This window comes from Lepus europaeus, chromosome 5 (assembly GCF_033115175.1).
Source record: "Lepus europaeus isolate LE1 chromosome 5, mLepTim1.pri, whole genome shotgun sequence".
Classification (NCBI taxonomy): Eukaryota; Metazoa; Chordata; class Mammalia; order Lagomorpha; family Leporidae; genus Lepus; species Lepus europaeus.
In genome coordinates, this window is record NC_084831.1 from 52,946,966 (window position 1) to 52,971,351 (window position 24,386).

Here is a 24,386-nt window from a genome sequence, read left to right on the forward strand (position 1 = left end):
AAACATGGAGAGCAGTTGGGAAAGGGTGCCTGCAGGAGAACGCTTTCTCAAGAGCTTCACGTTCTCATCGGGCACAAAGCAAACACCCCCGGAGGTGTCAGCACAACCCCGCATCCTCTCTCATGACACCAGCGGCGGCTGCTCCCCGACCCCACTTCCTTTGCTCTTTCTGTCTTTCCTTTTCCCATTCATCATATTATTTCTCTGACGTTCTCATTCTTAGTTTATAGGTTGAACCTTTTGAGAAAGTCTGGCGCCTCTGAAGCACTTTCCCTTACAGACCCTGTAATTTTTGGCTGTATTTTTATGTTTTTCAGATTCAAGTCAATCTGAAAGTCCCAGCCAGCCAAGTGACGCTGACATAAAGGACCAACCAGAGAATGGTAAGTCTAGCTTGGGACTCCAGCTGGTGCTTGCCGAGTGCACGGCAGCCAGCACCCAGCCGAGTGCAAAGATCTGTGGGTCTGCCCCATGGGCGACCCCTGGGAGAAGCAGGAGACAACTCAAGATTTCCTTAGTGAAGGCAGATCCTTTACTCTCTGGATCACCCTCACCACCCGCAAGCCCCTCTCTCAATTTTACCTGCATGGCCAAGAGACCTTAATTCCCAAGAAAGTTCATCACCTGATTCAACTGTGAGAGGCTATGTTGATTTATCAGGTCAGATTGTTTAAGTGAAGAACCATGGCCTTTTCATTGCGTTTGAGTTCCTTTTAAAATGGCAAGTACTCCATGACCTTCACTAGTGATTTCAGATCATTCACGGACAAGTTATTTTTGAGGTCTTTTAGGAGCTCAGCTCTTTGCTCATTGCTTTAAGAAAACAGTTTGCCTTTGAAGGACCTTTCTACATTAAACTGTATATAGTAAAACAGTGAGAGTACAGGAAAGCATTACATTTCTCAATGACATAAATATATAAACTTCCTGTTGCAGAAATTTTATTAAAACAATGCATACTTTATATGTGAATATAGTAGGATCTGATAAAATACTAAATTTGTGGAATGTACTGCAAGAATGAAAAAAATTGTTACAGGTTAGAATTTTAGATTCAGGAGCACCATCAGTTTCTTTTTCTCTCTTTTTTAAAAGATTTATTTATTTATTTGAAAGGTAGAGTTAGAGAGAGAAAGATCTTCCATCCACTGGTTCACTCCCCAAATGGCTGCAACAGCTAATAGGGCCAGGCCAAAGTCAGGAGCCAGGAGCTTCTTCCAGGTCTTTCACATGGGTGCAGGGGCCCAAGCACTTGGGCCATCTTCCGCTGCTTTCCCAGCAGTACCGGCAGGAAGCTGGATTGGAAGTGGAGCAGCCAGTACTCGAACCAATTCCCATATAGGATGCTGGTGCTGCAGGCTCTGGTTTTAACCTGCTGAGCTACAGTGCCAGCCCCCATCAGTTTCAGTAAAAACAGATGTGAGCTAGCAGTACCTTGTGTTAGGTACTTGCACAGTGTCATCTCATAAAGTTCTAGGATGTTCTATAATGAGAGAACTAAAGGCATTAATTTGAATGCTTTACCTTGAGTGCCTGTGAAGGGAACATGCATTGTGATTAATAGCTCAGACCTGTGTTGAAATTCTGTATGTCTATAACATCGACTAAATTATATAGCCTCCCAAGTTATTGGCTTATTCCTCTAAAGTAGGATAATAATATTACCTACCTGTTAAAGAATTAAAATTCTAGGTCGGCGCCGTGGCTCAACAGGCTAATCCTCCGCCTTGCGGCGCCGGCACACCGGGTTCTAGTCCCAGTTGGGGTGCCGGATTCTGTCCCAGTTGCCCCTTTTCCAGTCCAGCTCTCTGCTGTGGCCTGGGAGTGCAGTGGAGGATGGCCCAAGTGCTTGGGCCCTGCACCCGCATGGGAGACCAGGATAAGCACCTGGCTCCTGGCTTCGGATCGGCACAGTGCACCGGCCGCAGCGGCCATTGGAGGGTGAACCAACAGCAAAGGAAGACCTTTCTCTCTTTCTCTCTGTCTCTCACTATCCACTCTGCCTGTCAAAAAAAATAATAATAATAATAAAAAAGAATTAAAATTCTCTCTATATATATATAACATGCTTTGAATAGTATCTTTCATAGTTTATACTAAAAAATTGTTAGCTATGATCTACTATGAATTTTATTATTTTTCTTGTCAACACAGCCCTACCATACTTTGTTTTTCACTCCCTTGAATGACTTCATTCCTTTGGTTGTTCCATATGTTTTTCCATTTTGATTTCCGTCTGATCATTTGGAAATGAGGGGTAAACTGGATTGTGTTGGTATTCTAGGACATAGAGTGGAGCTTATCCATCTGATAGGTTGTCACTAATGTTTCAGAGTTAGTTTCCTTCCCTAAGCCTTGGAAATTCTTTATTACATTGCTTGGCTCTAGCAATAAATAGGAGCTCATCTAGCTATTCCTCTTCCCATCTGGGTGTTTTGGTGGTATTTTCTTTATCAGAGTTGTCTTTTAAGGGGCAAATACTGTTTTACAGATAGTTAAGCCTGCAGTTGGAATACCCTCCTCCCATGTTAGAGTGCCTGGTGAGAGTCCTGGCTGCTTAGCACTCTGGTCCAGTTTCCTGCTCATGTGCCTTGGAGACAACAGATTATGTCCCCAAGTGTTCGAGTTCCTCCCACCTACAAGGAGACCTGGCTGGAGTTCCTGGCTCTGGCTTTCACCTGTTCTAGCTACTGTGGGCATTTGGGGAGTGAGCTGCAGATGCAAGATTCTCTCTCTCTCTCTCTCTGCAGATGCAAGATTCTCTCTCTGTTTCTCTGCCTTTCAAATAAATAAATCTTTCTATAAAAATCTTTCAAAACCAACAATAACAAGAAGATCTCTAAAAGTTTGTTTTTAGTGTCTTCTACAGCCATATCTACTTTTTGTTGACACTTTAAAGAGTGATATTTATAATCTAGTTTCATTCTTTATTTCCACTTGACTTACAGATGTTATCTTCCTTGTTTCACTTCTTTCATATATTACATTCATATATTACATTTGTATATAATCTCCTTGAAGAGGATGTCCAGAGATAGTCTTTATTTTTTTCATTTAAAAGAACCGTCCGCTGTCGGGATGTGTAGTTCACATCTTCCTGTCTGGCCACCCCTCTAGCAGGCCTGCAATTCATCTGTCTTCATAAAATGGCCGACAAGCTGTTCACATGCAAATATAAATTGAGAGCATGAGAGGCCTGGCATGCCTTTCTGGAGCTGCCTGCACTACTGATATTGTGTGTTTCCACTCCAAAAAAGCAACCAGAATTGAGCCTGGATTTTTTTGGCCAAAGGCATAGAAAAGTTAGCCAAGTTCTCCTTTAACCCCAGATTGGTTGGTGCTACCTGAAGCATTCGGGGTGCCATTTTGGGGAGATCATGTTGAAAGAAAGAATCAATATCTAGGAGGAAAAATAATATATTCCAACCTTTCAAATTTCTGTTTATTTCAGAGAAAAAGAGGTGGAAGCTGCTAAATTATCTTAGATAATCCTAAAGGGAGAAACATCAGCCTATTCAGTTTCCTCTATCTTTTTTCAATCTTAGATAAAGATATTGGAAGAAAATATTACTTTATCTCTTCTTGAAGACATAATATCCCTAAAGGGCCTCAGGGAAGATTTTAGGGCAAAGTGTTTACATGAGTTACAGAGCTTTCTCCTCTAGTTTTGGTCAAGGGAGAATTCTTGGGAATGAGGCCTAGTTTCAAACCCCTGCCCTCTATCTGGGTGGGCTCAACTCCCACTCTCTCTTTACTCCCCTCCCCTTTATGTCCCCCCCTAAAATAAAGTCTTCCCTACTTAAAAAAAAAGAGAAAATTCTTTTTCTTTACCCCAGGTTGTGAAGATGGCTTGATGATTCCTGAAAGGTTTTGTTTGTTTTAAAGGAGGAAATTCTCCTTGGTGTGCTACCAAATCACTGTGTGGTTTTAGAACTTTGCTGGATGAACAAGTGACAAACTACTCTGCAGCTAAAGTGGAAACTCATTATTCATCCTTACGTATACATATATGCAAGGGGAAATAATCCTCTTTTTATCCTAGCTCTTGTGAAAGGTAATGGAAACGATTGGCATTTCCCTGGTAAACCATAGAGAATGAATAGACGGATGATAATATGCTGTTTCATCCAAAACCTTAAACTAGGCCATGTAACTTTACCTAAAGTGGATGCAGCTGTTTCTTCCTTGTCTGACTAGTCTGGCTTTTTGGGTGGAATTTTAGCTGTCTTTATTTGTAGTCCCTCAAGATTCAACTATAAAAGAAAACAAATCTTTGCCCAATTAGAGCATTAGATGGGAATTCTGGAGGAGTTACCTGAAGCCCATAGGTAAAATACCAGAACCTCTGAAATTCAAAATTGGTGTAAGATAATGGTTAGAAATTCTGCCTCTGGGCTGGCACCACGGCTCAATAGGCTAATCCTCCACCTGCAGCACTGGCACACCGGGTTCTAGTCCCGGTCAGGTCGCCGGATTCTGTCCCGGTTGCCCCTCTTCCAGTCCAGCTCTCTGCTGTGGCCAGGGAGTGCAGTGGAGGATGGCCCAAGTCCTTGGGCCCTGCACCCGCATGGGAGACCAGGAGAAGCACGTGGCTCCTGGCTTCGGATCAGCACAGTGCGCCGGATGCTGCACGCTGGCTGTATCAGCCACTGGGGGTTGAACCAACGGAAAAGGAAGACCTTTCTCTGTCTCTCTCTCTTGCTGTCCACTCTGCCTGTCAAAAAAAAAAAAAAAAAAAAAAGAAAAGAAAAGAAATTCTGCCTCTGGTGTCCAACTGACCTGAGTTCAAATAAAATAATAGCTGGGTGACTAGGTAAGGTTTTGTTCCAATCTCAGTTTACTTTTCGGTAAAATAGAAACACTGAAATCCTACTTCATGAGTGTTGAAATGAGAATATGCATACAAAATAGTACAGCGTGTAGTTCACTATAAGGACTCAAAGATAACCAGTACTGCTTTCCAGGTAAAGCTTTTCTTATCTATGATGAATACACATGTTCGAGAGGTCTAAAGCTGGGAGCACTGGGATGGAAGGGCTTGGTGTCAGCAGTAAACCTGACTTTAGAGGCATCTTCTGTAGATATGCACTCTGCCCTGAAATGTCAGACATAGATTTCCTTTTTAAATTCCCACAGTCCCATTGGGGCACATCTATTTGTTGTTTAGTCAGTCCCATCCTTCCATTCTGTTCAACTCCTGTGACTTTGAGAACCAGGGAACTGCAAAAATGATTCAGAGTTGCTGGAATCTTCAGAATGAATACCTAAGAGGATTCTAGATAGAAGGGCTCCTCCTAGATATCTTTAATTTTAACTGAGTTTTTCCTTAGGGGGAAAAAAAAAAACCAAATAGAATCTGGCTTATTAAAAATCACAATTTTATTGAGAATAGGATTCATGACAAATTCCTTAAAAAAACAAATCTTACACAGCACCTTGCTATATGCCTCTAACTTAGTAGGTGCTTGGTACTTACTTGCTTAATGAATAAATTTAATTAGTAGATGATACATTATTGTTATTCCAAAATAATTTTTTGAGTGTCTGCTCACTGTTGATGTACTGAAAGGCTTTTAAATATAGAGGAGGAGTTCTAAAGAAGCTAAAAATCCAGTTTGGGTATGGAGAGAAGGCTGAATGTAGACACATGAGCGAAAATACACAGATACGACCAAAAGTGCTGGGAAGCAAAAGTTAGGGGCTGGAGAGTAGTCCAAGTTCCTGTTCCCTGAGCAGGTGCAGTGAATTGTATGAATACCCTCCAGATCATAGGAGATGCAATCCAAGTTCCCAGCCCTGACACCGTTCATTTAATCTCTTTGTGTATTGCCTAACCCCCTCTCTGGCTATTCAAGAGCTCCTGGTAGTTTTAAGCTTTATTTGTTGGACTTTGACTTAAAACATCTATTCTGCCACCTCCGTGAATTTCCAAGGTGTGTTTTGGCTACTGTTGAAAGTATGTATGAGAGAGAACATTTGAAATGCTTGCCCAATATATGCAGGGCCTGTGAGCAGCCCCCCAGTCCTCCAGAGCTTGCATTCTGTGGTGCACCGGGTTGGTGGTTAGTGAGGAAAAAGCTCATCTGATAGCCTTCCTTTGTAAATCAAGGCGTGCTGCTGTGGTGCCCCAGTGAGTCAGTGTCTGAGGCACAGCATAGGCCGGCGTGGGCACTCTGAGAACGCGCTCACTGTTACCAGTGAAAGCACACTTAGCTAAAAAAAAAAAAAAAAAAAAAAAAAGTGGGATTTGCTTACTGGATTAATAAAAGCTATGTTCTTATGGGTTTTTTCTTTTCTATTTACTGTCTCTCAGAACCTGCACAGCCTGCTAACTTCCTAGTGATTTTTAAAATGTGATACTGATAACAAGAAGTCACAGCTGGTAGCTAGATTGTTTTCTGTGGGCTTCATCGTGCTTGCTCCTCCTCGTTTCTCTCGGAGTGGCAGGACTGTTGGTGGCACCCACCCAGTGATGGGCCTTTGCACTCGATGGAAGGCCATCAATCAGTTGCTCCAGATGTTGAAAGTTTCCAGCTCCACCTGCCAGTGAGAAAGTCACCCTGGAGTATCGGTTACATTTAGCTTTCTTGTTTGCTGTCTTCACTTACGTCGTTCCTATCTTGAGTTGTTAAACTAGGTTTCATTGCTAAATTATGATGGGTAAACAGGAATGCTCTTGTGTTCAACCACAATTGTCAGTGTTTTGTAAGCTATCATTTAACTCACTTCTTCACATGTTGTGAAGATTTTAGTATTTACAAGATATGGTCTGTGACTACTGACTTCCTGACTTAAGATTTATATATAGGATTCATTTTGTGATTTGGGGGTAAGATAGAAAAACTATAAATTTCTGTTTTTCTTTCGAGTAAACATTCTTTCATCTGATTATATTCTGTAAATATTGCAGGCCCTCTGCTTAATGTTTTAAATTGTCTTCACCACCTCCTCAAATATATAGTAGATACATGTTTTACAGTATTAATGCACTCATGTAGTAGGAAGGCAAAATAAAACTGATATTCACAAACCCTAAGACTCATTGCTGATGGACTTAATGCTTATTTTAGGAACCATTTTGATTAATGTGTCATTTAGTTGGGTCATTTTAGGAAGCAATTCAGAAGCAATGCAGTTTTGTTTTTTTTAAAGATTTATTTATTTGAAAAGTGGGGTTACAGAAAGGCAGAGATAGAGAGAGAGGGAGATCTTCCATCCACTGGTTCACTCTCCAGATGGCCGTAACAGGGGGAGCTGGGCCATTCCAAAGCCAGGAGCCAGGAGCTTCTTCTGGGTCTCCCATGCAGATGCAGGGACCCAAGGACTTGGGCTGTCTTCTACTGCTTCCTACATAGCAGAGAGCTGGATTGGAAGTGAAACAGCCGGGTTTCAGACTGAAACAGCAGCTTTACCCACTACACCACAGCGCCAGCCTTACGATTCCCATCTCACTGGGGAATCAGGGGCTTTCTAGCACCATTGACTTGTAAATACAGTTTATCAATATTTCATAATTTGCATGACTTTCTTTTATAATTACCCAGCAACAGTTATTCTCTGCAGTATTCTTTCAAAAAACCCTGCAGGGACAGACACAGTAGAGTGACCACCAAAATAGCAGCAATAACAGTAATGATCAATATTCTAAAATATGTAAAGGTCTCAACTCAGGGAGACATTAAAATCTAAATGCCTTCTGGTTCCCAGATCTGTGTAATTAAATTCTGACTGATGAATTTCCAGCAGTGCGGTGGAGCTAGTTTCTCTTCCTTAAGAGATGAAGAAACTAGCTTTGATCTGAAATTTCAGTTGGAAACTAGGTGAATTCTGCTTTCTTAAGTATTGCTAGCAGGTGTGACCCATCATGGTTTACAGAAGCTCCTTGGAAATGCCTCCAGATAAAGGAAAGTATTGGGTCTTCCCCGTGAAATGTAAAGGACAGGTGAGGGTGGGGCTTCTTCCACCGGCATTAGCCCTGCTGTATGCTGAACTCTACCCCCAGGATCTTGTGTAAAAGCCCCTTTCAGCTGCCAGATGGGAAGGGGGACTATGGTAGCTTTGAAGAAGGAGTTGTACCCTCACACATTATGGTACTTTATGGTCTCAGACACGGAGGATAGCCAGCCAGACACACTTGTGCTTGGCTGGCTGGCTGGCAGCCAAATTAGGCAGTGTTTTAAACCCCACTCCCCTCACTCAATTTCAGGCATCTTCTCCTTACCAACCCCCTCTCCCTCTGCTCCCCCACCCCTCCGACCCTCCAGCCCTTCACTCACAAATAGTCACAGAGCCCAGAAGACAAAAAAAGAGATTTCTTCCTGGTCCTCAAATTAATTTGTGCCTGTGCCCCTACCCCAGTAGAGACCCATTTTTAAGTGTGTGTTATTTATGCAGGATTGTGCAAATATAGCCTTAGATCTAGATTCTAAAAGCATGAAAATAGGAAGCAGTTACGATCCATGTGGTATTTGAATTGGGCTCAGAAAAGACGTCAAAGGAGGAGCTGTCATCTAATCACAGTACGGAGGAAGGTGCCCTGGTGTGTGGCCGGGGCCCCATCTGCTATGGCCCCATTTTCCCTGTGATCTAAGCCTGGGACCAGTATGATAGGACCCTTTGACAGAGGTGCTTTGGAAAGACCACATCTATCGGTCACGTCTCCATCTCTCTCCATCAATTAAGTATCAGCATGGCGAAATATCAGGGGAGCTGAATGGTGCCAGGAATAGCGGATGAGCTTTCCTTGTCACAAATTTTAGGGTCATTTCTGATTTGACATTTGAATGTGATTTTTGTTGTTTTCAAGTCTGTTTACTATTTTTTTGGAAGGCATTATACATTTGTGGACAATATTAATAAACTGAATGTAAAATAAATAATTTATTTGAGGATTTGGAGTCACTAATCCAGATTGATTAGTTGCCTGCTAGAAAAATTCATGTGGCCACAAGGATTTTTGGCACCTTTTCTACCTACGGTCCCCTCATTCTTTTCCTCTTCTTCAGTTTTTACTCAGCTCCTGGCAACTCAGTCCCCCTTGGCATTAGCTTGTTGTTAGGGAAATCTACTGGGAAATTGCAAATAAAGGTGGGGGAAGGGGTAGTATTTACAGCAGATTGCTCTGCCCTATCGCAGTTGTTAATTTCTATACTTGGTTGATTTTAACCCAAAGGGAACAAGGGAGTCTCATATGCCTTATCTGCAGGCATCATGTGGCACATCTCCAAGAAAGAGAAGTGTCAAGGATGCTGCAGCAAGACCCAGCAAAATGCGGAGAGCATTCCCACCCTCCCTCCGCGAGGGAAGTCCGTGTCTTCCTAGATCTCCATAGGTATTTTGCAACCAGAGAGTTTCTCAGCAAGCAGTCCTGGTATACTCAGGGATGAACAAGGAGAAGCCAAGTCACAGCTTCTGAGTAAGTCAGATTCGCAAAGAAGAGTTGCTGTGAAAAGCCCGACATGGAGCGTCTGTAAAAAGGAAAAGAAGTTGTTCAAGTCATTTAAAGACGAGTACCTCCATTTTCTCACAAGCAATTCAGCAGATGGTTGTTAAGAATCTGCTGGGTGCTTTTGGAGTATGGGCTGGGTATGTTGAGGAACGACAGATATGGGTCACATATCAAGCCCCAGAGGACCTTACAGTCTAGGAAAGGGGCAGAGACATAATTCATTCAACAGATATTTATCTATCAAGTGCATCCTTGAATCATTGTTCTAGGAATCACACTAAGCAAAACAGGCACAATCTTGATCTTAATCGAGCTCTCCTTCTTAGAACAAGAGGCAAACAGCAAATTAATATATGAGGGGTTTTCAGAATGGTCATAGGAAATGTCTGTTACCTAAAAACCGTGTGCATTTCAAGATTTTTTTGCACCAAAACAGGCTTACCTTTCAATGCCATGTTCCACAAGGTCTTTGAATGGCCCTCATATATGTAATATGTGCAGGTATTAAACATTATGGAGGAAAATAATGCAAGAAGGGGATACAGAGTAGAAGATGTGGGTACCATTTTACATGGGGTAGTCTGAGAATGCCTTTCTGATCTGTTGACATTTGAGCTGAGACAACAGAAGATGACAAAGAGAACTCTGCATTTTTCAGGTACTTTTGCTCTAGAAAGATGGAAGGTTAAGTATAAAGGCATCTGCAGTATAAATGCATCTGCACGAGCAGTAAGGGTGTTGGTCTTGCTTGAGGGGCCCAGGTGAGGATGAGAGCAGTTGGACATGAAGATAGCAGGAAGCTAAACCATATTGCAACTTTGTGGGCCAAGGCGAGGTCTTGGCACATTCTTGATAAGCCATGATGTGTTCTGCAGAGGAGTGCGCATGCTAAATCCATTCATTCCTTGATGCCAAAGACATGACCTGAACCCCTACAATGTGATGGTTGCTGTTCCAGTTGCTGTGCAGTGGTAAGAAAAGCGAGCGTAGAGTTTAGTGTGGAGTTGTAGACAAAGGCTTAATTCATAGCATATTTAAAAAATGAGATTCTCTCATCTGTGGTGGCAGTATCTTTCAGTACCCCTAAATGTTTCCCTTATATGTGTATTACTAAAAGCTGAGTTATTTGCGTGGACTATCTGTTTTCACATACCCACTTGTGCAAACAATTCCTTTTTCATAATAGGTCCAAATCTGTGGGATTTCAGCTTCACCCCTATCTCAAGACACCATTAGATTGTAACCCCCAGGTCTCAAGTATATTATTACTGTGAAGATTGATTTTTTTTTTTTGACAGGCAGAGTTAGACAAAGAGAGAAAGAGAGAGAGAGAGGTCTTCCTTCCATTGGTTCACCCCCCAAATGGCTGCTACGGCCAGCGTGCTGCGCTGATCCAAAGCCAGGAGCCAGGTGCTTCTCCTGGTCTCCCACGCGGGTGCAGGGCCCAAGCACTTGGGCCATCCTCCACTGTACTCCCGGGCCACAGCAGAGAGCTGGACTGGAAAAGGAGCAACCAGGACAGACTCCGGCGCCCCAACTGGGGCTAGAACCCGGGGTGCCGGCACCGCAGGCGGAGGATTAGCCAAATGAGCTGCGGCGCCAGCCATGAAGATTGATTTTATTCCTTAATAGTTGCCAGATCTAGCAAAAATATAAAATACTGAGTTAAATTTTAATTTCAGATAAACAGTGAATTATTTTTTTAGTATTGCATGAGATGTACCAAAAATGTCTTTGTTGTTTATATAAACCAAATCCTGTATTTCATCTGGCAGCCAATCCTAATTCTCCATACACTCTCATGGAGGTTGCATAGACAGAAGTTACAGCAGCATATGAAAAGCTGGTTAGTCTGGGTTGATTCAGTGATCACAAAGGGTCAAATCACTGGAATTTAACGTACTGAAAATGAAACCTGAGGTGAGTAGTCCCAAGTTCTACTGATTTGACTCCTTAAATTCCATTCCTGCTCCATCTGCTGGTACCTCGCCCAGTAGTTTTCTGGAACAATAAGCCACTTGTCAGACAAAGTCAATAGGTACAGTATAGCAGCTGAGAGCCACTCAACCTATGCAGGTCAGTGTGTAAGTTTAATTAGTGGGATATTAATTGAGTAAGCCATTGGGACAGCATGTGAGTCACTTTTTCAAAGCAAACACAAAACAAATAGATCTTGTTATAATATCCAGTTATTGGCAGACTATTTGCCTCAGGAAAGATGATTAAAAATAAAAAATCAGTCAAATAATAGAGCTCTGGGACATTCTACACTCAAATGTAAAGGAGCCCAATAATATTTCAGATAAACTTCAACATAGAAAATGTCATACTTTTCATGCGTTATATAGAAAGCTAAATCTCTGTGTTTTTATTTTTAATTGAGATCAGTTTTCTAGGTTTGACAATGGTTAAAGATGTTAGAAAAACTGCTGTGATCTTTGAATTCTCTGACTTTAAGAAAGAGTTATAGTCATAGCAAAGCAGTTTTAGAAAATAATGTTAAACTATTGCGTTTGGTGACAAAATGGTAATTTTGTTGATAATAATCATGGTAACACACATTCAGTGTGGACCTGCTGAGTGCCCATATGTTAGTTCGGCTCCTCCAAGAATAATATGGTCTCATGTGATTAGATGTGCAAAAGTCATATTGGGGTAACACCTACGAAATGCAAAAGGGAGGGAGCGAGAGAACGCTGAGAGAACAAGCAGAGGGAAGTACACCTCTGACACCTGGGAAAGTGGGGAAGGGACAGATCTCAGACAGTGGTAAACATCTAGAAAGTTTTAGCCAGACCAATAGAAAGGCCAGAGGCCAGAATCACCTGTTGCAGAGTTCTGGGCCTCTGTTAATTAGTATCCAGCACCAGAGAGGGAGCATGATCTTCAGAGGAACATGTGATGGATTCAGGGAGGGAACATTTGGAGCTGTCAGGCAACTGTGTTCGTTGCATTTGGCAATCAGAGTGGTTCATTTTTACAGCTCCTGGAGCCATACACTGTGCTACGGATTCTATATTCGTAGTCTCATTTAATCTAAGTACAACCCAATAGAGATAAATGCTGTCGTTATGCATTTATTACATGTTACATTATAATCCTAATAAAATCCTGTGGTGATAAGTGCTGCTGGTGTGCACCATTAGATGAGGAAACTGAAGCCCAGAGAATTTAAGTAGCTTGCCCACAGTCAAGAAGGCAGGAAGAATAATTCAAACGCACTACAATTCCAGGGTCCAGTTGCCTAACCATTACATTGTACTGTTACACAATATGGAATTCAAACTCTGATTCTGTGGCTTACTGTTTTTGTAAGGAATTTACCGTAATTGGGTAGGTAATTTAAACTCTTGGACTTTTATTTGCTAATTTATAAAGTAGGATGGCCTCACTTTCCCTGGAAACGTGCATTTGTCCCCGATGCGTTTTGAGCTCAGACTGTATACATTTCTCTTCCTTCCCCTTGTTTTTCTCTCCTCCAGGATTATCATCTCTTCCTTCATTCTTCATCTCATCTTTCTAGATGTCTGCCTCAGCCTAGTTCAGGCACCCGCAGGCTTACCTATGTCCTCAGAAGTGGCAGGACTGTCTCTGTGTGCATTCTGTGTATGTACAGAGGTAGAGAGGGCCCAGCACTGGGAGCAGATCATGTGGGTACACTAGAAAAGGTCGCCACCTTCTCTCCCATCCTCCTCATTGCCTCATGGACATGAGCCATGTGCCAAAGTTCGTCTTTTTCTGGTCTTAAATTTTTTTTTAGACAAAATAATGTTTTTATGGAAATTTTTTTAAAAAGAGAACATTCTTTACTCTTTTCCTATAGTCATGACTCTTGCAAGTATTAAGTTCTTTAATAGACAGTTTTAAACAATAGTCTAGACTTTATATTTGATTTTTCTGTTGGAGATAGAAAATATAAAATGAGATTAGTTGTAAGGTATTTATACCAGATGCCATTTTGTTTGTTGGATGGCATAAAACAATTATAATTGCTAGTAAATTTGAAAGTGTTTCCATTGCAAAGGATGTCAGAATGTTGTTTTATTGGAAACATAAAATGTTTATTTCCATTTCACAGTTTTGGAGAGTTCATAGAAATTTGCACCTTATTCTTTTCATTTTACATTTCTGAATTATTTAAAAGAATTGGTTAATTTTCCATTTCAAGTGAGGAAGACCAGGTTTGTTAGGATATCTGACTCCTAGCATGTCCCCCACTCACATATCATGTTAACTCCATGTAAAGATTTATCTTGTATTAAAGCTGCAAATGCCGTCTATTTAGAAAGCTTTTCAGCATTGTTATAGCTTTGGACTATGAGTAAAGTCCTTAATGACAGAAAAGGGGAAAACAAGGCACGTTACTGTCTGAGCATCAGCCAGTGTCTGAGACACTTCCTAAGTGTTCAGTCTCTAAGTAGAAGCACAGAATAGGTATGTCCTTTTGGTTCCGGTGGATCTGCACATCAATATCATGAAATGAAAACAAGTAAACTTTAGCACACTCTTGGCCAAGTGGTAGTCCTTCAGAGGGACCAAAGGGAAAGTCTTAGAAGACATTATGCATTTCCTGCTCTGGATGAAGCTGCAGAGGGTGAAGATTTTTGCTTTTGACTCTGTGCTTGTGAACGCACTGTTTCTCTTGTACTTAACAGAGTTTGGCAGTTGGGGTTTCGATTCGTTTAATAAAAGGTTGGAGAGAGATGAATTATCCAGTATTTCATAAACATAGTAAATTAAATAGTTTGACAACCAGATTCCCTGAGGAAATTCTTACAAGGGTCCTTAATGGTGAGAAGACACGGAACGCCTTGCTGTAGACCAGTGATCGACAGCTTTTACCTTTCTGTTTGCAAGGAAGAGGATAGGGGAGAAAAGCAAGAGCCAGTGAGACCTGGTTGTGTGCTGTCTTAATTGGGGATAATGATTCTAACAGGCAGAGGATGAGGAAGGAGGCTCTCAGGGTGGTTGAGGCACATGCCCAAGGTCAGCAGGTGAGTTAGTGCTGCTTCGTCTTCCTTGGGAAACCTTTGAGACTAAACAGATAATGAATAGTGAAGCACTTTGAAAAGTTTTATACTCAGCAACTGTAACAACCTCAAATTATCTGTATCATTAGGTTTTCAATGTATTTTCTACATGGCTTGTTCCCCTACTCCAGCGAAATAGTAAGCTTGAGGTGAGGGAATAACAATAGCACATAATGACATATAATTATGTTTGCATAATTATGTCAATATAATATGTAGAACATGTATTATAAAGTGTAATAATATGTAATATTATATAATATATAATAATGATATATAATTATGGTGGTTGTAGTTGATTAGTTAAAACAAGATAATTTGTCAGTTTTTTTCATTGAATTCCAGCTGATGAAAACAGTAACACTGTGGCAGGTGTTGTGGCGTCACAGCTTAAGCCACTGCTTGGGATCCCCTATCAGTGTGTCTGCTTTAAGTTCCAGTTACTCTGCTTCCAATCTAGCTTCCTGCTAATGCACATCCTGGGAGGCAGAAGATGATGGCCCAAGTACTTTAGCCTCTACCCACCCATATGAGAGACCTGGATGGAGTTCTGGATTCTTGGGTTCAGTTTGGCCTAACCCTGGCTGTGGCAGGCATTTGGCATATGAACTAACAGATGGAAGATTCATTCTCTCTCTCTCTCCCCCCTGCTTCCTTTCATATAATAAAAGTAAGCATTTTAAAAAAGAGAAAGCAATAATGTTGTCACAAGTGAAACCAACGAGAAGGGATCTGAATTCTAGATTTCTACTGAGGTGTCTCACATATGTGGGTGATGTGTGATACTGGTACCATCAAATATTGGTACAGGGGCGTCCTTATTAAGAATTAATTTATCATTATGCTTCAGAAGATGCAACATTAATGTAAATAGGAGCGCCAGTATTTTCTTTAGGTACCACTCATGTGTGTTTTGAAGAGCCCACTATTCTAGACTCTTCTCCTTGAGGCCAGACACTAGTGTTTGTGAATGAGTATACGGAATGAGTATATGATATGATGACTGAATCTTGTTCCCAGAAATTTAAAATCTTTTAAGGGGAAAATAATATTATGGGTTATTCACTCTCTTTCCAATTTATCTCTTCCTAATCACACAAATATTTATTAATATGATGCTAATCCTTGTGCCAGGCAGTGAGGATATAAACAGAACTGAGATGTCCGTGTGCTCCTGGAGTCCACGTTCTGGCAACAGAGACAGATATTTAGGCAGATATTCTCCCAAACTGTAACTATGATCGTTAGAAGGTTTTTGAATAGTGTTGGGCATAAGGTGGAGGTAAGTAAAAAGTGATAAAGGCTCTGCAGAAGGCAATAGTAATAGAGTGACAGGTGTTCATAGTAGAGCTTAATAGATATTTGATTTAAATACTGAAGTGCTTCTAGATGTTACCCAGGCCCTTTTTTTTTTTTTCTCTTCTAGAATTAGCTCAGAAACCCCATTTCACAATAAAAGGAATTCTGGAGTCCACCCCAGGATTTCTGCGTGTTTCTGGAAGTCCTTCCCGTGAATTTTTCCTTCTGGCTCTCAGTTCCTGGGCCTGCTGAGTTAGTTTAGTTTATAATCTTCTCCCAAGCCATACAGCACTGTCTTCCATGTCCTGTGCCCCAGATGTTGTGTTGAGCCCTTTCTGCCCAACATACATTTAGAAATTATGTGTGTAGCTAACTCTGGTGACATTGTAGGGGAATGGTGTTAGAGAGGGAATGTCTCAGAAAACATAAGCCACTTGACAATGATTTTTAACAAGTCTTTGTTAAAAGCACTTAGGCCACTCTGCCATTGTCCTCTCTCTTTCTCTCTTCTCTGAGCCTCTTCTTGCAGAGGTTTTTCACTGTCTCCTTCTGTACAAAGGAATTTACTGTGTTAACATTATTGGGAGTTTTCTTTATTTTATTTTTGTTTAGATTTGTAAGTGTTCGGTGGGGGGAGAGCGAGAGAGACTGAAGTAGTGCTTCCATGAGCAAATTCACTTTCCAAATGCCCACAAGGGCTGGGGCTGTGCAGGGGCTAAAGCCAGGAGCTGGGAACTCAACCAACCAGCTCTTCCAAGGAAAGTCGGGGGCCTGATTACTTGAGCCATCACCTGTTAACTCCCAGGTCTCCTTTAGCATCAAGGTGCAGTCTGGAGCCTGTGTCAGGAATTTAATCCACCATTCTGCTGTGGGATGCAGACATCTGAACCCCTTGGCCAGATACCCACCACTGGAGTCTATTCTTTGATCAGAAATGTGGCATTGAAGTTATTTTCCGAATTAGTGGATTCTGGTAATTTGATAAAATAATAAGTGAGGTTTTCAGTTTCTCTGAGAGTGAGGGGGACGATGCGAGGTCCTCGCAAAGCCGAAGGAGCAGTCTGCATCAAAGCCCGGGGCAGGGAGGCCCCAGCATGGGCAGCTGGCCTTGGCTAAGGCGCAGTGCTTCTGAACAGATTCTGATACAGCAGTCAGATCTTGTTTAATTCTTGGATGGCCGGTCACCCAGTGAGTTTCCCTTGGAATGAGGCTCGCTGACTGCCCGGCTGACAGCTCGAGAGCATCTGTAAGTGAGAGATGGAGACGAAATTAAAATGTGACTTCTTTGGCATCCACCTTTCGAACCTAGGCCTTCCCCACTTTACTCTAATTCAATTTAGTAGATGTTGGATGGAAACTAATACAGTTAAAAAGAACTTCATGTAATCTCACTAACATTCTCAGAACATGATGCTCAAGGTTTTCTGGTCAAGGATATTTGCATCTGCATTTATAGAACAGTTGCAGCCAGCTTCCTTGTGTGTGAAAAGCCTTTGCTTAGAGACTGGCATTTCCACACTGTCAACATCTCAGGTGCTCACAGCTCCCAACTGAAATTGCCTCTTATTCTGTAAATATTGAAGAGGAGGCTTACAACGACACTGGTGAGTATGCTAGCCAGGGTACTAGCCTCTTAAGTCAGAATCAGAGAAAGCTCGTGCGTTGAGTTTAAATTGTAATACAATTCAAGCCTGAGCAATGCAGTGAGAAGGTTTCATAGTCCCTCATTGTCTTACTGTCCACTTGGCCACTGTGACGCTAGTTAGAGTGAGATTTTGTTTGGGCCGTAAGTACGTTACATGCATGTTTGTTACTTGACCGTTCTCATCACCAGTGTCTTAATGTCTACAGTGAACCGTAAAAATCTTCACGCTAAGTCTTCCTATATTGCATTCCCTCATGCAGCCCATATTTAGTCATTTAACGTCTTCTGTGTGCCAGGTCCTGTTGCAGGCACTAGTTCCAGGACTGATGAAGCCCACAGAAGTAGAGTGAAAGGCCTCAAATACACACAGATTGGTACAGCTGAGACCTTTTGATGCCTGCTCTTTTGTCCACCAGTCCTTCTGCTGAGTGATTACTTTGCTTTCTTAGGCTTGCTGCTTTCCGAAAAGTAAATAAATAAACTGAAAGTAAAAAGTTACTTGAAAAGCTATCAAAATCATTACCTTCATGTACCATTTACCAAAAGTTGTAAAATTAATTTGAAAGTCACTTCTTAAGAATTTTGAGTCAATTTATTGCAGGTTTTTTTTTTTTTTTTTTTTTTTTTTTTTTTTTTTTTGACAAAGTTAGAGAGAGACAGAGAGAAAGGTCTTCCTTTGCCGTTGGTTTACCCTCCAATGGCTGCTGCAGCCAGCGCACTGCACTGATCCGATGGCAGGAGCCAGGTGCTTCTCCTGGTCTCCCATGCAGGTGCAGGACCCTAGGACTTGGGCCATCCTCCACTGCACTCCCGGGCCATAGCAGAGAGCTGACCTGGAAGAGGGGCAACCAGGACAGAATCTGGTGCCCCAACCAGGACTAGAACCTGGGGTGCCGGCGCCGCAGGCGGAGGATTAGCCTATTGAGCCGTGGCGCCGGCCTGCAGGTTTTTTTTTTTTTTGAAGATTTATTTTTATTTATTTGGAAGAGTTACAGAGAGAGAGAGAGACAGACAGAGAGAGAGGTCTTCCATCCGCTGGTTCACTCCCCAGATGGCCGCAATGGCCAGAGCCGCGCCGATCCGAAGCCAGGAGCTTCCACACGGGTGCAGGGGTCCAATGACTTGGGCCATCTTCTACTGCTTTCCCAGGCCATAGCAGAGAGCTGGATTGGAAGTGGAGCATCCGGGTCTCTAACTGCACCCATATAGGATGCCAGCGCTTCAGGACAGGGCGTTATCCCACCACGCCACAGTGCTGGCCCCTTATTGCAGTTTTAATATGACTTTTTTTGCGAGTCTCTAAAGGAAGTCTGCAGCAGCAAACTTGAAGTTGAAGTGGATTGTAAACTCCATGAAGCCAAGGACTGTCTTCCTTTTCCTTTTTCCTTTTTTAAAAAAGATGTTTTTGTCTATTTTGAGAGAGTTATAAAAAAATCAGGGACATACAAAAAGAGAGAGAGAGATCTTCTACCTGCTGGTTCACTCCCCCAATGGCTGCAATGGCCAGGGTTGGGCGACACGGAAGCCGGGAGCCAGGAGCTTCTTCAGGGTCTCCCACATGGGTGGCATGTACCCAAACACTTGGGCGATCTTCCACTGCTTTACCTAGGCCATTAGCAGGGAGCTGGATTGGAAATGGAGCAGCCAGGATATGAGTCAGCGCCTGTATGGGATGCCAGCATTGCAGGTGGTGGATCAACCCGGCAGGCTACAGTGCTGGCCCCTGTTTTCCTTTTTCGCTCACCATGTTCTCCTTGGTACAGTGCCTACCACAGAGTATGTGTTCAATGAGTATGTACTGTAAGTGCAGAACTGAATGAATGTCTTACACCTTATTACATCCCTGTTTTCTGGTGCAGTATGCACGCAGTATGTGTTCTCTATCAAGTCTGCTGCTGGTGAGGCTAGGTTGTTCCTATATACGGGGCTGTTTGGAGTATGGTGTTCCAGCCCATCTCCTTTGCAGACCTGGGTATTCAGTACTTCACTGTCAATCAAGCAGCTTGCAGTTGGGCCTGCTGTGTTATGGTGTGTGCTTCTGATGCCTGTAGTGCCCTGGGTTGCAGACCCAACAAGATAGTTTTGAAGCAAGGCATGAAAAGTTTGCTAGGAGTAGCAGGAGTTTAAGCTCTGCATTTCATGGCCATCTTTTTTTTTCTTTCTTTCTTTCTTTCTTTATTATTTTAATCACCACACCATTCTCATATGTCCATAGCCGTTGACTCTGCTAAGTGCACCATTCTGGGAGACAGTTTCGTGTGAGAAGCACTGGGGGTAGCTAGTCAGAGTGCGAGATAAATGCTTGTTTCACAGCAAAGGCAATTGACGTGAAAGGATCTTGGCACTGTGAGAGCTTGAGCAGAGCAAATGGAGACAATAAAAATACAGCTTAGGCAAGCACCTGTGTGAATGCAAGACCATATCCACGTCATATGGGTTTAACATAAACACCAGACATGATGCCTCTCTTCCTGTTCTTTTTCATGACCTCATAATATACAGATGGCAGGTAAAGTTTGAACAAGTGATGAGTGTGATCATTTTTTTTCTTCTTGGAGGAAACTGATTATTGAAAGAAAGACTGTCGTATTCTAACCTGGGCTTCCACAGGTGCATGGGTTTGAGGAGACAGGAAAGCTGGGCCAGAGCCTTGACTCTGTCACTCGTCTAGCTGTGAAATGCTTCCAGAATGTTCAGACCCTGACTGTACCACTTACATGCTGCACTTTACCTTGGGAAAGGTCCTTTACCTCCATGTTTACTCATGATTATTGCACTTCTTCACTCCTGAGGATTTTAGTCAGGATACAATGAAATAACATATCTGAAGGCATGTTATAAGCAAAGAAGCCATCTATAAAATGGCTACTGTCATAATTGCTGGTTGTCAGGAATTCTTTCAGTTTCATCCTCGGTCCCCTTAAAAATGCTAGGGAGCCAATGAATATATATACTCACTTTTCCCTAGGCCAGTAGTACCCTTTTCAGGATGAATATGGTTGCAAAGCTGTTGCATGGGAAATCAGTGTTCCTCTCTCATGAAGAACATAATTTACTGCTTGGCATACTTTGTTACCCCCATGCCTGGACAGTCCTAAGGACACTGAAGGGTTTATTTCTGTATTTGCTGTGGCAGTACTTTCACCTGGTATTTTGAACTAATCTGGCATTCAAATATTTTCAAAAATAATTAAAATTGTTAAATAAATTAATTGAGAAAGCAAGAAAGGAGGTGGGGGAGAGGACACGCTCCCATTTGCTGGTTTCCTGCCCCCAGATTTCCAGGAACTGGGAACTCAATTCAGGTCTTCCATATGGGTGGCAGGTAACCGACTTTTTTGAGCCATCCCTTGGTGCATCCAAGGGTACACATTAGCAGGAGGCTGCAGTCAGGAGCGGAGCTGGGTCTTGAACCCACAAACTCTGATGTGGCACATTGACCTCCCAAATAATGTGTTAACCACTGCAGCAAACACTTACCCACAAAGATGATTTTAGAAAATACAAACATCCAAAATTATCCTAAGTTACCCATACAAATAATACATAAAACCCACAGTTTCTAACACTGAGGTTCTGGTGGCTCCAGAATACATTTATGAGATCTGTAGGCTCTGTTAGTGTTATCAGTGTTTGACTTCAGAGCAGCTCTGATTTATTCATTCCTAAAGCCCCATGAATTCCCAGACTTTTTTCTTATTTGCACTGAGTATCTCTGCCCCAGTGGCACGTAGATCCTCTTTAACTGTGTTTTACCTAAACTTTTCTTTTCAAAGGATGGTCAGTTCAGAGACCAAGCAGGCTGCAGCCATGAATGCCTGCTGTTTTGGCAAATAAATAGATTTTGTTAGACACTGGGGCTATAGGGATACAATTATTTCTGGAAATTCTTAGCTGTATTTCATGATCTTAAAAGGAAATATTAGCATCTTCTTTCTTAAGCCACTAGTGGGAAAGGTCTGTCAAGCATAGACTTTAAATTTCTGACAAATTATTTCTAAGAGTTTGAAAGTTTTGAGCACCTTCTGATTCTGAGTCTAATCCCTGCTTCAGAGGCTATAGTTCTATTCCCATATCATAATCTCTACCCTCCAAATACCTGTGTCTCCCAGACCCCACAGAACCCCACAGATCTTTTTTTTTTTTTTTTTGACAGGTAAAGTGGACAGTGAGAGAGAGAGAGAGAGAGGTCTTCCTTTTCCATTGGTTCACCCCCCAATGGCCACTGTGACCAGCAAGCTGAGGCCGGCGCACCACGCTGATCCGAAGCTAGGAGCCAGGTGCTTCCTCCTGGTCTACTACATGGGTGCGCAGGTGCAGGGCCCAAGCACTTGGGCCATCCTCCACTGCACTCCCGAGCCACAGCAGGGAGCTGACCTGGAAGAGGGGTAACCGGGACAGAATCTGATGCCCCAACTGGGACTAGAACCCAGGGTGCCGGCACTGCAGACGGAGGATTAGCCTATTGAGCCGCGGTGCCAGCCACAGATCACTCTTTAAAACGAGGAGGAAGGCAGCAAAATGTCTGTACACAATAGCAGGGCCTTGATGTGTTTACCTTTCCATGCATTTTCCTGGTTGAATTATATTTCTTCACCTCCCCTTCCCAGCAAAGTCTACAATTGTGCCTATGTAGAGGTGTGGCAGAATACATCAGTTCAGTCATTCCCAGGCAATTTTATTTACTTTTTGCTGTGTGGCACCTCCCGAGGAGGCTCTTCCTTACAATCCAACACCCATGACATAGGTTGGTGGAGAAGAGCCTCCTTTGGTTAGATGGTTCATTTATTTCATTGGCGTGATGAAAGTTATATGAACCACAATGAATCACAACAATTACTAGTTTAATTTTCTCTTTTTTTAAACTTGTATTCATTTAAAAGGCTTGCTCTATAAATATAGGGCCTGTAGCTAAAAGGTTTCTCTAAAAATCATTCTCTTTTCAAGATGTTTTCATTAGTTGGTATTCAAGTAAGTGGGCTCTGCTCTGCATACCATTAAAGGTGTGTGTAAATGTTTTTATTGGTTTCTTCCCTGTCTTCCACTTTTATATTTCCTCTATAAGAGGCAATACCATTAACCTTAGCAGTGCTGAGTGTGATTGTCTTTCGATCAGCCCCATCGTTGCAAACCACTGATCCATAGCTTACATTACTTAAACCGCTGGTTCCTAAACAGAAAAATAGCCCCATTACCTTCTTGCAGTGGTGCTAGGCTGTCTGAAAAATCCTTTCAAAAATAAGAGTGAGCAAAAATACTCCCTAGTTCCTTTGGGAATAGTTCTTCCTTTGAAATGAATGTTGCTGTAGTAGTACCCGAGTTTCCTATTTTAACTCTATATGAAACATTTATTGAGTGCCTGCTGTGTTCAAGGCACTGTTTAAAGACACATGGGTACCACAGTGCTGTTTGGGATGCAGTCCTTTCATTCTTTTTTCTGTAAGTGATAGGCAAGTATGCAACTAATAATAATGCAGGGTAAATGAGTGCCCTAGGAGCGAAATAGACAATGTGCTCTGAGAATATAGTGGAGGGAATGCTTGCACTCGGACTTCAGGGACGGGGAGTAGAAAGTTGAATTTCAAACCAGCAGAGAAGTTGTTTGTGGAGGGTAGAGGGAGTAGCATGTTCCAGATCAATAAAATAGCACAGCCAAAGGTACAGTGTGGTCTGAAAGTTCACCGTGAGCTTGGAAGGTCACCAAGTGGTGTGGTATGACCTGTGCAAGGTACAACGAGGGGATGCCAGGAAGGCACAGTGCCTTCCTACAAGAGTGGCTTTCATGTTTTAGTCTTCACTTTCACATGCTCTTAGCAGTGTGAAGTCCAAGAGACTGTGAGTTCAACATGGCCCTCGACTCACTGTCACCAGAATATAAGTCTTAACCCCACCCTACCAATCAATCAATTAGAATGTTAGTAGAAAAGGCGTTGACTTAGAAACCTAGAAATCTGGCTTCCATTCCTGGCCCAGCTATTTAATAGCTATGCTGTGGGACAAGGGACTCTTTTTCTCTGAGCCTTGGCTTACTTGTCTGTAATTGTGGATAATAATAACACCTACCTCTTGGCTATTAAGAGTTTTAAATAAGATAATGCAGAAAAAAATTGTTTAGCACAGTGCTCAGCATGTAACCAGTGTTCAATAAATAGAAAATACTTTAAAAATATTGTAGTACCTCATTACCCATCTTAGATGAACTGGCTTTTATTTGATGTCTAATAACTTAAAACATACTTGGGGAAACATCTCTCTGTGTTCAAAGTGGTTGCATTTGTTTTAAAAATAAGAGCCAGTTTATTTCATTCTCAATAAAAATCACTCTAAAAGAGGACTCATATGTATTTATCAAGCATGTATTTTGAAGTTTTTGAGACCTGAAGCTTATGAAACGGTGCTTTCATGCATATCTAAAATAATTCTGTAACAGAGTTCTTCCTCTGTTCTTAATACTTGTCCATGAGTGTTCAGTGACTTTACAGAAGCTAGAGAAGTTGAGCTTCCCTATTGTGTGCTAAGTGCTGAGTTTTCCCTTATTTTACAGCTTCCCATGCTCTATTAACTGCTCTCAAGATCCCTCAAATCACTATCAGCAATTACTGCCATTACAGCAATTTTGCATCCTGATCTTCTCATTGATTAGTATTGTGCCTTCCTTTCCAATCCTTTGAACTTTCCTCTGGGCTTTGAAAAGACTGAACTATTTGAAATCTTGATCTGGGTTTGTCTTATGCTACGGAAAGGAGAATTTGGGGGCCACTACCTCTTTAATTTTTCTTTTAGTTTAATCACTATGTCTAGAAAAAAAGCTTTTGCTGAAAGCCCAACCTTTAAGAAAAGCATTCTTGTTAAAGGGAAGCCTTAATGGGGAGAACTGCAGATAACGAAGTGAAGAAAATGTCTGGCAACACAGACTTCTGCAAGTTTGAGGCTCTCGGTGAAATCTCAAACAGTCCAAATGGAA

General features: G+C 42.1%; 1 protein-coding gene across 3 annotated transcripts in view; it reads left to right on the forward strand.

Annotated features, from left to right (window-relative positions):
• NFIA (nuclear factor I A) overlaps nt 1-24,386 on the forward strand; it is a 394,118-nt gene that overhangs the window by 196,848 nt on the left and 172,884 nt on the right. For all 3 annotated transcript variants that reach the window (XM_062191435.1, XM_062191437.1, XM_062191436.1), the window contains exon 3: nt 318-383. In XM_062191435.1, the coding sequence (XP_062047419.1) occupies nt 318-383 (66 nt within the window). The remainder of the gene's footprint in view (nt 1-317; nt 384-24,386) is intronic.